The sequence below is a fragment of the Oncorhynchus mykiss genome, chromosome 6 (genome assembly GCF_057628025.1).
Source record: "Oncorhynchus mykiss isolate SJ-2025 chromosome 6, ASM5762802v1, whole genome shotgun sequence".
Taxonomy (NCBI): Eukaryota; Metazoa; Chordata; class Actinopteri; order Salmoniformes; family Salmonidae; genus Oncorhynchus; species Oncorhynchus mykiss.
The window spans coordinates 11,801,580-11,814,156 of NC_143027.1; the positions used below are offsets into that span (position 1 = coordinate 11,801,580).

A 12,577-nucleotide genomic window follows, 5' to 3' on the forward strand; every position below is an offset into this window, starting at 1 on the left:
TCAGTACTTGACTAATGGGACCTTACAGATGTTATATGTATGGGGGACAGAGGAAGGGGTAATATTCAGTACTTGACTAATGGGACCTTACAGATGTTATATGTATGGGGGACAGAGGAAGGGGTAATATTCAGTACTTGACTAATGGGACCTTACAGATGTTATATGTATGGGGGACAGAGGAAGGGGTAATATTCAGTACTTGACTAATGGGACCTTACAGATGTTATATGTATGGGGGACAGAGGAAGGGGTAATATTCAGTACTTGACTAATGGGACCTTACAGATGTTATGTGTATGGGGGACAGAGGAAGGGGTCAAATTCAAAAATCATGTCAACCCCTATTATAACTTCCATATCACTTATTATGTGATTTGTAAAGCAACATGTTTCTTCTGAACTCATTTAGGCCGGCCTAAACAAAGGCTATTTTATTTCATTTTATTAATTTGCAAAACATTTAGTATTTTTTTTGTGGATCAATGACAAATTACATCTATTTCAATCCTACTTTATAACAAAATGTGAAAAAAGTTCAATGGGTTGAAGACTTTCTATAGGCTACACTGAGCAAAAATATAAACGCAACATGTCCCATGTTTCATAAGCTGAAATGCTTATTTCTTTCAAATTTTGTCCACAAATTTGTTTACATCCCTGTTAGTGAGCATTTCTCCTTTTTGAAGATAATCCATCCACCTGAAAGGTGTGCCATATCAAGAAGTTGATTAAACAGCATGATTATTACACAGGTGCACCTTGTGCTGGGGACAATAAAAGGCCACTAAAATGTGCAGTTTTGTCACAACAGATGTCTCAAGTTTTGACTGCAGGAATGTTAATCAGAGCTGTTGGCAGAGAATTTAATGTGTTTTTCTCTACAATAAGCCTTCTCCAACATTGTTTTAGAGAATTTGGCAGTACGTCCAACAGGCCTCGCAACCGCAGACCACGTGTAACCACACCAGCCCACGACCACCACATCCGGCTGCTTCATCTGCTGGATTGTCTGAGACCAGCCACCCGGACTGTGGGTTTGCACAACTGAAGAATTTCTGCAAAAACTGTCAAAACCCATCTCAGGGCAGATCATCTGCATGCTCGTTGTCCTCACCAGGATCTTGACCTGACTGCAGATAGGCGTCGTAACTGACTTAAGTGGGCAAATGCTCAACTTCGATGGCCACTGGCACGCTGGACAAGTGTGCTCTTCACAGATGTATTTATTTACCTTTATTTAACCAGGTAGGCAAGTTGAGAACAAGTTCTCATTTACAATTGCGACCTGGCCAAGATAAAGCAAAGCAGTTCGACAGATACAACGACACAGAGTTACACATGGAGTAAAACAAACATACAGTCAATAATAAAGTATAAACAAGTCTATATACAATGTGAGCAAATGAGGTGAGAAGGGAGGTAAAAGGCAAAAAAGGCCTTGGTGGCAAGGTAAATACAATATAGCAAGTAAAACACTGGAATGGTAGTTTTGCAATGGAAGAATGTGCAAAGTAGAAATAAAAATAATGGGGTGCAAAGGAGCAAAATAAATAAATAAAAATGATGATGAATCCCGGTTTCAAATGTACCGGGCAGGTGGCAGACAGCGTGTATAGCGTCGTTTGGGCGAGCGGTTTACTAATGTCAACGTTGTGAACAAAATTCCCTATGGTGGGGTTATGGTAAGGGAAGGCATAAGCTACTGACAACAAACACAATTGAATTTTATCAATGGCAATTTGAAAACAAAGCTACCATTTGACAGATTTTCCTTTTTAAATTGTTAAAAAGGAAAATATGTTTGTTCTCTGTGTGTGTGTTTGTGTATATATACACCAGGCAGGATGGGGCAATGGACTCATGCTGCTTATGCCAAATCCTGACTCTGTCATCAGCATGACGTAACAGGATCCGGGATTCATCGGACCAGGCGATGTTTTTCCACTCCTCAATTGTCCAGTGTTGGTGATCGCATCCCCATTGGAGCAGCGCCTGCTTGTTTTTTTCAGATAGGAGTGGAACCCGGTTTGGTCGTCTGTGCATTCTGAGATGCAGTTCTGCACACCACTGTACTGCGCTGTTATTTGTCTGTTTGTGGCCCGCCTGTTAACTTGCACGATTCAATTCGATTGCCATTTCTCCTTCAATCTCTCATCAACGAGCTGTTTTCACCCACAGTACTGCTGCTGACTGGATGCTTTTCGTTTGTGGCTCCATTCTCGGTGAACCCTAGACACTGTCGTGCGTGAAAATCCCAGGAGGCTGGTAGTTTCTGAGATACTAGAACCGACGCGCCTACCACGGTCAAAGTCACTGAGGTGACTTGTTTTGTCCATTCTAACATTGAATGGAATAGTAACTGGATGCCGGTCTACTTGCATTTTTGTGAACAGGTGGTGTTCCTAATAAACTGGACTGAATATGTATGAGAAGTAAAAACTCCTGTCTTTCTGTCTGTCTCTCACACTCACAGAGAGAGGAGAAGGCTCATCTTCCTGTTATTCAGAGTTCTCAGAACTGTAGTCAGCATTTTAAGCAGGATTTGATCTGTCTTCCTTCTCAACCTGGCTACCAAAGTGTACGTGTGTGTGTTGAGTGTGTGGTGTTGCTTGTGATGCGGGATTCATGTACAATAACATGTGGCGTTCTCAAGACTTAACAAGACGCTTCCTGACCGAGCCCCGACGCTTTTGTGTGCCATCCTGCTGCTTCCTGTAGACTCCATGGCCCCCAGCCCTCCCTCTTCCTTTCGTTCTCTTACTTTCTCCCCTAGTGTGAACACTCCAAAGCTCCCCTCTGTGGTTCACACAATTTAAATAATAATACATTTGTGCATTATTGTAATATTATACTAGTGTGATCTAAATCATTTTTGATTTGTTTTATTTGACTTCCTTGTGAATAATGCCTAATTGTTTAAAGAAGCAGTCACACAGAGGCTGGAGTTGACTAATGAAGTCAGTCGATGGCGGGAGGCTAACGTTTCATCCTACTGTGGATTGACTGCTGCTAACCAAAGGCATTGTTTGTCCACAGGTCTGGGAGCGGGGATTTGGAACGCCTAACCTACCCTATGGATAATGCTGCGACGGCCAACCGGAGAGGGAGCTCCGAGTCAGGGAGTCAGGGTGGGTGTCAGGGACAGGAAGGGGCGGACCTTCTTTCCAATGCGTGTCGTTTCACAACAAGGAAGTGTGTGAATATCTCAGGATTCTATTGTAACTTGATGTTTAAAATGATGCAGTAGTAGTTACGATTGTCTGCCGTTTAGAATCAGAGCATGGTGCTTGTACCAGTTTGAGGAGTTTTGGGTGTGATTCCTGCATGGGCTGCATGTATGTAAATGAACAGAGGGAATGAGCTAATTGTGGATCAAAATGTTTGCTAAATGACAATGTTATTACATTCTATTCTTACGCCTTGCCCCCCCCCCCCCCCCCCCCCAGGCTCTGCGACCTTAGCCCTCTCGGAGCAGGTGTACCATAAGACTGACCACTTCCTGTGTTTGTACCCCTGGTTCCATGGCCCCATATCGCGGGTCAAGGCGGCCCACCTGGTCCAGAACTCGGGCCTGGAGGGCCACGGAGTCTTCCTGGTGAGGCAGAGTGAGACCCGCCGCGGAGACTATGTCCTCACCTTCAACTACCAGGGCAAGGCCAAGGTGATGCAGACACACACACACAGGTTCTAGAAGAATACCTTATTAGTTTTTCCTCTATAAAGATGTCTGAATAGAAGCACCATCATCTTGGTCCCATGTAGTGATCCTTGTAAAATTGAAAGAAGATTCTCTCTCTCCCTCTGCAGCACCTGCGTCTGTCTCTAACAGAGTGTGGTCAGTGTAGGGTGCAGCATCTGCGCTTCCCCTCCGTCATGGACATGCTCAGTCACTTCCGCCTCTACCCCATACCCCTGGAGTGTGTCGCCGCCTGCGACGTCACCCTCACCAGCTTTGTGGTGGCCAATTCTACCGCACAAGGCGAGTCTAAGTTACTGACCTCCACCACACACACGTACACGTGTACACACACACACACACACGTACACACACACACGTACACGTGTACACACACGTACACGTGTACACACACACGTACACACGTACACACACACATGTACATATATATATATATACACACACACACACGTGTATACACACACACACGTGTGTACGTACACGTACGTGTGTGTATATACGTACACACGTGTGTGTGTGTGTATATATAAATATATATATATATACGTACACACGTGTGTGTGTGGATATATACGTACACACGTGTGTGTGTGTGTGTGTGTATATATACGTACACACTTAGAAAATAAAGTTTGGCACACCTGTATTTAGGGAGTTTCTCCCATTCTGCTCTGTCAGTTTGGATGGGGAGCATCACTGCACAGCTATTTTCAGGTCTCTCCAGAGTTCGATCAGGTTCAAGTCTGGGCTCTGGCTGGGCCACTCGAGGACATTCAGGGATTTGTTCTGAAGCCACCCCTACATTGTCTTGACTGTGTGCTTAGGGTCGTTGTCCTGTTGGAAGGTGAACCTTCGCCCCAGTCTGAGCGCTCTGGAGCAGGTTTTCATCAAGGATCTTCCCCAGACTGAAAAACATCCTCACAGCATGATGCTGCCACCATCATGCTTCACTGTAGGGATAGTGCCAGGTTTCCTCTGCTCGGCATTCAGACCAAAGTGTTCAATCTTGGTTTCATCAGACCAGAGAATCTTGTTTCTCATGGTCTGAGAGTCCTTTGGGTGCCTTTTGGGAAAACTCCAAGCGGGCTGTTATTTGCCTTTTTACTGATGAGTGGCTTCCTTCTGGCCACTACATAAAGGCCTGATTGGTGGAGTGCTGCAGACATGGTTGTCCATCTGGAAGGTTCTTCCATCTCCACAGAGGAACTCTGGAGCGACCATCGGGTTCTTGGTCACCTCCCTGACCATGGCCCTTCTCCCCTGATTGCCCAGTTGGCTGGGCGACCAGCTCGAGCAAGAGTATTGGTGGTTCCAAACTTCTTCCATTTAAGAATGATGCAATTATGTTCTTGGGAACCTTCAATGCTGCAGAAATGTTTTTGTACCCTTCCCCAGATTTGTGCCTCGACACGATCCTGTCTCGGATCTCAACGGACAAATCCTTCGACCTCATGGCTTGCTTTTTGTTCTGAAATGCAGTCAACTGTGGGACCTTATATAGACAGGTGTGTGCCTCATGTCCAATCAATTGAATTTACCACAGGTGGACTCCAATCAAGTTGTAGAAACATGAAGGATGATCGATGGAAAAAGGATCCACCGGAGATCAATTTCGAGTCTCATTGCAAAGGGTCTGAGTACTGCGTGGTCATACTTGCGTACTATTGTTTGTACAGATGAACGTGGTACCTTCAGGCGTTTGGAAATTGCTCCCAAGAATGAACCAGACTTGTGGAGGTCTACAATTTTTTTTCTGAGGTCTTGCCTGATTTCTTTTGATTTTCCCATGATGTCAAGTAGAGGCACTGAGTTTGAAGGTAGGCCTTGAAATACATTCACAGGTATACCTCCAATTGACTCAAATGATGTCAATTAGCCAATCAGAAGCTTCTAAAGCCATGACATCCTGTTCTGGAATTTTCCAAGCTGTTTAAAGGCACAGTCAACTTAGTGTATGTAAACTTTTGACCCACTGGATTTGTGATACAGTGAATTATAAGTTAAATAATCTTTCTGTAAACAATTGTTGGAAAAATGTATTGCGTCATGTACAAAGTAGATGTCCTAACCGACTTGCCGAAACTATAGTTTAACAAGAAATTTGTGGAGTGGTTGAAAAACGAGTTTTAAAGACTACAACCTAAGTGTATGTAAACTTCCGACATCAACTGTATAGTGCATCAACCCGATTAGCCTGTTAGTATCGGAGCATGAGGTCTGATGCCGTCTGCCAGACGATCAGGGAGAGAAAAGATCGTAGCTCGGGTGGGTCCTTGATAATGCTGCGGGCCTTCCTCAGGCACCGTTTCAAGAAGCTGTCCTAGAGGGATGGGAGTACGGTCCTAGTGATGTACTGGGCTGTCTTCACCCTCTGGTGAGCCTTGCAGGACACACTCGATGGTGCAGCGGTAGTATTTGGAGAGGACCTGCGGTGGAATGCCGAATTGCTTCAGCCGCCTTAAGAAGTAGAGATGCTGTCGTGCCCTCTTGACAAGAGTGGTGTTTTTTTTGTCCATGTCAAGTCCTCGGGGCGTGTTCCCTCTGCTTTCTGAAGTCAACAATCAACTAATTTGTTTTGCTGACGTTGAGGGAGAAGTTGTCCTGGCACCACACTGCCATTTCACTTAACTCCTCCCTATAGGCTGACTTATTGTTGTCGGTTATCAGGCCTACAACTGTGGTGTCGTCATGGAAACTTGATGTCCTGTTAACACTTTACATAAAGATATTAACATTCTGCACAAACGTATTTTAAAAATAGACGCTATTAATACAGCTACAATTGTGGGAATATACAGTATATGGGACTCAGCACAAAAAGGATATTCCAAGTTAGTCTGTTTCTGTCCGCATAAATACTGGAATGTCTCTGTGATCCCTCTGTCTTCAGGTCAGAGTTCATCCGCTGTCCTGGTTCCTTTCTCCCTGCACCGCTGGAGCTCCGAACCCAGCCTAGCCCACTGCAGCCCCAGCCTGCTCCCCTCTCCAGACCCCCTTCCCCAGCCCAGGCTCCCTCTCCTACGCCCTGCGCCCTTCCCAGACCTTTCCACCTCGGGTCCCCTGCGTCGGAGCGAGTCTGTGGACCGCAGACCTATTCTGCGTCACCCCAACCCCCACCCACCCCTCCTCACTCAACGGGACTCCGACTACGAACTGGAGCCAGACAGAGGCCGCAAGCGGGCCATCGACAACCAGTACATGTTCCTCTAACTGGAGCCAGACAGAGGCCGCAAGCGCTCCATCAACAACCAGTACATGTTCCTCTAACTGGAGCCAGACAGAGGCCACAAGCGCTCCATCAACAACCAGTACATGTTCCTCTAATTGGTGGACTCTCGGTCACAGCCGACCCAGTGGTGGCTCTGAGACTCCAAATGAGCGAAGGACAGACTCATGAGTGAACGTGTATGCCACAGTGGAGGTCTGTCTCGTGGGCTGGGTGTCAGAGGTCCGACCCGAGTGTCCATTGTGAATGTATTTTTTAGGAAAGTGTCTAATCTTGTTATGATTGTCATTTTCTGAAGCGGCTGTCGAGGTCCTTCTAAGGGACGTTGCTACATGGGAGTGAGTGGCGCTGGTATGGAAGGTCTTCCCTCAGTCCCTCCCTTCTATAGGGGTCTGTTCACTCCCTCCACACATACACTCCATTTAAATGAATTCTAATGTTATTTGATGCCCTGTGTATTAGTGTCTCAAATGCACACATTGTGTACTTTTAAACAGTGTATTTTAGTACGCAGACTATTTTTGTAGGAATATGAAGATGTTGAAAAATAAATAATTAAAAAAAAACAACTGATGAGCTTAGGGCTGTTACGGTGACGAGTCATGACCACAGTCAAATTCCATGTGACTAGCCTTCTCAAACTGCGCTCTGATGGTTAGTAGCCTACCAAACGTGCCAGTCGCTCAGCACTATTGTCCCTCTAATCACTCTGACATCAATGCAAATCAAACACTTCATGAGAGCTCATGTTGCACAACATTTTTATAGGCTATGCAATTGCGTGAGAAAAGCGTCTTGATGGCCTACTATATTTCTCAACTTTCCTAATATTAAGCACATTGCTTCTCTTTACAACATGAGTATAGCCTAACTGGCTGTAATGAAAATGAACCACGGGAAAAGCAACCTCCATTCGCTATTTTAAGTGCGTAGATTACATATTCTTTCCCCCCTCTTCCGACAGGCGCAAGATAATGGTCCATCATTAAGTAAAGACAAGATTAGTCTGATGGGTGACAATATTTGGCTATCACTCATGAATGATGCCCAGGGTGTGCAATAAGGTAAGAAACAGAGCATGTTTTTGTTTATTCATAGTCGCACATGTCATGTAGCCTAGCCCATGATAAGATTTGTAACTAAAGCACATTATTACGGTGTAGAGACCAACTGACATACACTGCCGTTCAAAAGTTTGGGGTCACTTAGACATGTCCTTGTTTTTGAAAGAAAAGCACTTTTTTTTTGTCCATTAAAATAACAAATTGATCAGAAATACATTGTTAATGTTGTAAATGACTTGTTTATGGAATATCTACAGAGGCCCATTATCAGCAACAAGCACTCCTGTGTTCCAATGGCACGTTGTTAGCTAATCCAAGTTTATCATTTTAAAAGGCTAATTGATTATTAGAAAACCTTTTTGCAATTGTTAGCACAGCTGAAAACTGTTGTCCTGATTAAAGCAGCAATAAAACTGGCCTTTAGACTAGTTCAGTATCTGGAGCATCAGCATTTGTGGGTTAGATTACAGGCTCAAAATGGCCAGAAACGTCAGTCTATACTTGTTCTGAGAAAGGAAGGCTATTCCATGCGAGAAATTGCCAAGAAACTGTAGATCTCGTACAATGCTCTGTACTACTCCCTTCACAGAACATTGCAAACTGGCTCTAACCAGAATAGAAAGAGGAGTGGGAGGCCCTGGTGCACAACTGAGCAAGAGGACAAGTACATTTGTGTCTAGTTTGTGACAGACGCCTCAAGTCCTCAACTGACAGCTTCATTAAATAGTACTCGCAGAGGCGCGACCCCGGGATGCTGGTCTTCTAGGCAGAGTTCCTCTGTCCAGTGTCTGTTCTTTTGCCCATCTTTTCTTTTTATTTGCAACTCTGCCTAGAAGGCCAGCATCCCGGAGTCGCCTCTTCACTGTTGACGTAGGTGTTTTGTTGGTACTATTTAATGAAGCTGTCTGTTTCTCGAACTAGACACTAATGTACTTGTCCTCTTGCTCAGTTGTGCACCGGGGCCTCCCACTCCTATTCTAATCTGGTTAAAGCCAGTTTGCGCTGTTCTGTGAAGGGAGTAGTACAGAGCATTGTACGAGATCTTCAGGATTAGCTAGCACAGGAGTGATGGTTGCTTATAATGGGCCTCTGCATGTAGATATGCCATAACAAAATCAGCTGTTTCCAGCTACAGTAGTCATTTACAACATAAACCATGTCTACACTGTGTTTCTGATCAATTTGATGTTACTTTAATGGACAAAAAAAGTGATTCTTTAAAAACACATTTGAGTGACCCCAAACTTTTGAACGGTAGTGTACATCAAAAGTAACATTGACAAAGTCAATATTTGAAAACACAGAATCCCAAACAATGTGAGATGTTCTCATCTACCATAAAAATGCACCTTTTTATAATAAAGCATTACATGTCTAATCACATTTGCAGACTTCTGTAAGATGGCTTACTATTTGTAATGTGATGAGTAGATAGTCATAATTTAACTGAATCACTTGGTAAAACAAAGACCGTCCAGTCCATTGCTGAGCACGTATAGCAGGCCAAGGCTGTTTCTTCTCTGCATGTGAAAAATGTGGCCTTTTTTATAAATGCAATTCTACTACACTTCATATGGCGGGAGACATTAGCATATTTTTTTAATAGGACAAATTATAATGAGTAGCCTACTCAGCTGACAGTGACCATATAATAGGCCTGAGACATGTCCATCTAAACTGGAAATAATTTTTCAAAAACTAACTTAAGTGGCACTGACTGACCCAACAAAGTTGAGAATTTTGATAACTAAGACAATTAGTCCTTTCACTGTCTTCTCTTCACAGCATTAATCATTTGCTTTCCAAACTGTTTTCCCACAATTGTATTTTGAAATGTTGCCATATGCCTGGCTTGGCCTCTAATTTTCAGACAGTCGCAACTCAACAAATATCTGCCCAAATTGTGAACTGCCTTTCCTTCCAAATATAGGCAATGCGATTTAAAACAATTTATTTTATTTTGAATGATTTTATTTATTAATGTTTAGGCAAATTAGGCTATATAATTTTGGGAGAATCTTAACTTCCCCTATGCTTGCATATTAAAAAGGTAACTGCACGCGACCTCCATATGCTATGAGTCCAGGCTACATGGGTTTTGTGGGCCATTCTAATAATAAAAATATTCCACACATATTAGGCTATATGTAAAGACCATATTAAATTGAGAATAGGCTGACGGGTGAGATTATCAAGTGCTTGTCAAATTGTGATTGAGAGACAAGTGTGCAGCCTGCACAAGAGCTAATGCCTTTCATGCGACTAAAAATCAAAACATAACCCTACTAAAGTTGCATTAAAAAAAACTAAGCATATAGAAGTACCTATATGTTAACCACTCAACAGACTAGCCGCATGTGCGCACTCCCTCAAGGATATTTTCTCCAAACGATTTATATATTCTTCATTCTATAAAATAAATGCCATGCAATTCCAAGCATATCTTGTCTGCTAAATGAACTAGTGTAGCCCACAGCCATATCAGGGTTTAACATAAGGACAACTCGGTATGCTATTATTTTCTGAAAGACATTTTCATGTTTCTTTAGAACTGTCTAAAATAATGGATTTAATGTGATGGTGTAACAGTCAATTACCGTAGAGACCAGCAGTTATTGGCTTGAAAATCACCGGCTGACAATTTCATGATCTCCATAGCCCTAAATGAGCCTTCCATGTAGGTTTGGAAGAGGCTCATAGTTGGGGTGAGTTGGTGCTAAACCTCAAGAGATGTGACTGAAAAGGGTTTGGAAGGAGACATGAAACCCAACACACTCAAGTTGTACAAAACCTTTCACACAATGGTTATGATACGACAGTTTGTCTACCAAATAACATTTACACAACCCTTATGTCAAAAATATCACCATTGTAAAAACCTGAATGTGTACAGGGCCAAAGATTAGTGTTAATTTCCCATCAGCATGAAACAGAAAGGCCCTTACCTGTGCTCTCCATCTACCAGGAAGTAACGGATAACTCATCCTGGTCCTTTCTGAAGGCCTTTTGTTTGTTTGTCTATGGCTTCTTAATCATCGAGCTCTAGAAAGCGGACCTCACTAAGAACCCATGTGGTGCCTTAACACAGTGTGTGTACGCAACCACTCTGGTATACATTTGTTTATTAAACACTTTCTGACAATTCTCTAAACACACCCTTCACTTTTCTGTACGTAGCTCTTTCCCTTTGCTTAACACTAACTTAGCAGCGACTCAACCTCGATGTCATGCAGTATTTATGGTAATCATAGGGTTTCCTGTTTAAGAAATGCACAAAGGCAGGTTGATCTTCTTAGACATGATCAGGATATTTTATTTTCATAATTGAGCTACATGTAATCAAGGGTATCTTCCAATATTGAAACTGACATTAAGTGTTTAGGTGGTGGTGGATAGACAATTGTAAAGTACGGTTGGTCTCCTGCACTTAAGTTTAACCCAAACGTCTGTTCTGCAAAAGGAAATGAACAGTATCATTGACGTATCAGTCCCTCTGACTTGTAGAGAGACTGCTTTTGCTTTAACCCTTTGAACTTCCGGACCTGACGTTAGAAATTAACATATTTCCCATGATTTGGCTTATAAAGCGTTGTTCAACATTATAGCTTAACCTGTACATTGGAGAAACAAAATTCATACTTGGCATCCAGCAATAAAGATCACCCCTACTTACATCAGTGTCATGGCAAGCTTCGAGTGCATTCCGTCACCGCAGACGTGGGTTGCTCACTCTTCAACTGTCTGCACATAGGTTTGTTTTATACTCCCAAGGAAACAGTGCAAATGGATTGGCATCAAACATGGTTTCTATGCCAATCCTCACCAATTAAAAAGGTGCCTCCAACCTCCTGTGCTCAGGTATTAGAACATTTGCTTGCGAGCATTTATTTTGGCCCCTCGGCGACGCCTTGGCTGACATTTGTACATTGAGTTCAACTGATGAACGCATGTCTTCTCAATACTGTTGATTCTATTTATGTATTAGCACTGTAACATTCCATCACTAAGTAAACCACCCCAAAGCTTTTTCTGTCGATCTTTGATCAATTGTTACATTTCCCTCAGTTATAATCTAAAATTATATAAACTGTATATTTGACTTTTGGAAAATAAAGCTAACCAAAACACATCTACCTGCAACACATTTGTGACTGAAAAAGCTCCACACCTCCCTCATGGTTTCATGTTTATCTACAAGTGTACACAGAATGGTATGGCTCCACCACAAAGCCCTATAATGCTTTCACGTGTTTAGTCTGAACAGGGGGTGCTAGGGGTTAAAATAGAACTGGGTCATTAAAGGGTGTCGCTAAGGGACCTGTGAAACATTTCTTTGAGCCTTGTTGATACCTGGTGCTAAAATATGTACAGATCCCATCCATATTGAGACCGGTATAGACAGTTCAGACTCACTGGGCACATTCGAGCAGATCACGTTAGTCACTGCCTTTCAAAGTATGTTAAAAAAATATATATAATTGACCGACTTGCGCCTACATGTACTTTACACAAACCATGTGATTAAAGGTCATGAAGTTGCTCTTCAACTTCATCCTCTTGTCAACCAATGAGGTGAATTGTTTTTGA

The 12,577-nt window shown here is 43.0% G+C and overlaps 1 protein-coding gene across 2 annotated transcripts in view; it reads left to right on the top strand.

Moving 5' to 3' along the window:
* Positions 1-12,119, top strand: part of LOC110525097 (SH2B adapter protein 3) — a 59,944-nt gene extending 47,825 nt beyond the window's left edge. For both annotated transcript variants that reach the window (XM_036979411.2, XM_036979413.2), the window contains exons 5-8: positions 3,040-3,131; positions 3,450-3,664; positions 3,811-3,982; positions 6,591-12,119. In XM_036979411.2, the coding sequence (XP_036835306.2) occupies positions 3,040-3,131; positions 3,450-3,664; positions 3,811-3,982; positions 6,591-6,910 (799 nt within the window). In that variant the 3' untranslated portion in view covers positions 6,911-12,119. The remainder of the gene's footprint in view (positions 1-3,039; positions 3,132-3,449; positions 3,665-3,810; positions 3,983-6,590) is intronic.
* Positions 12,120-12,577: the final 458 nt, after the last annotated feature.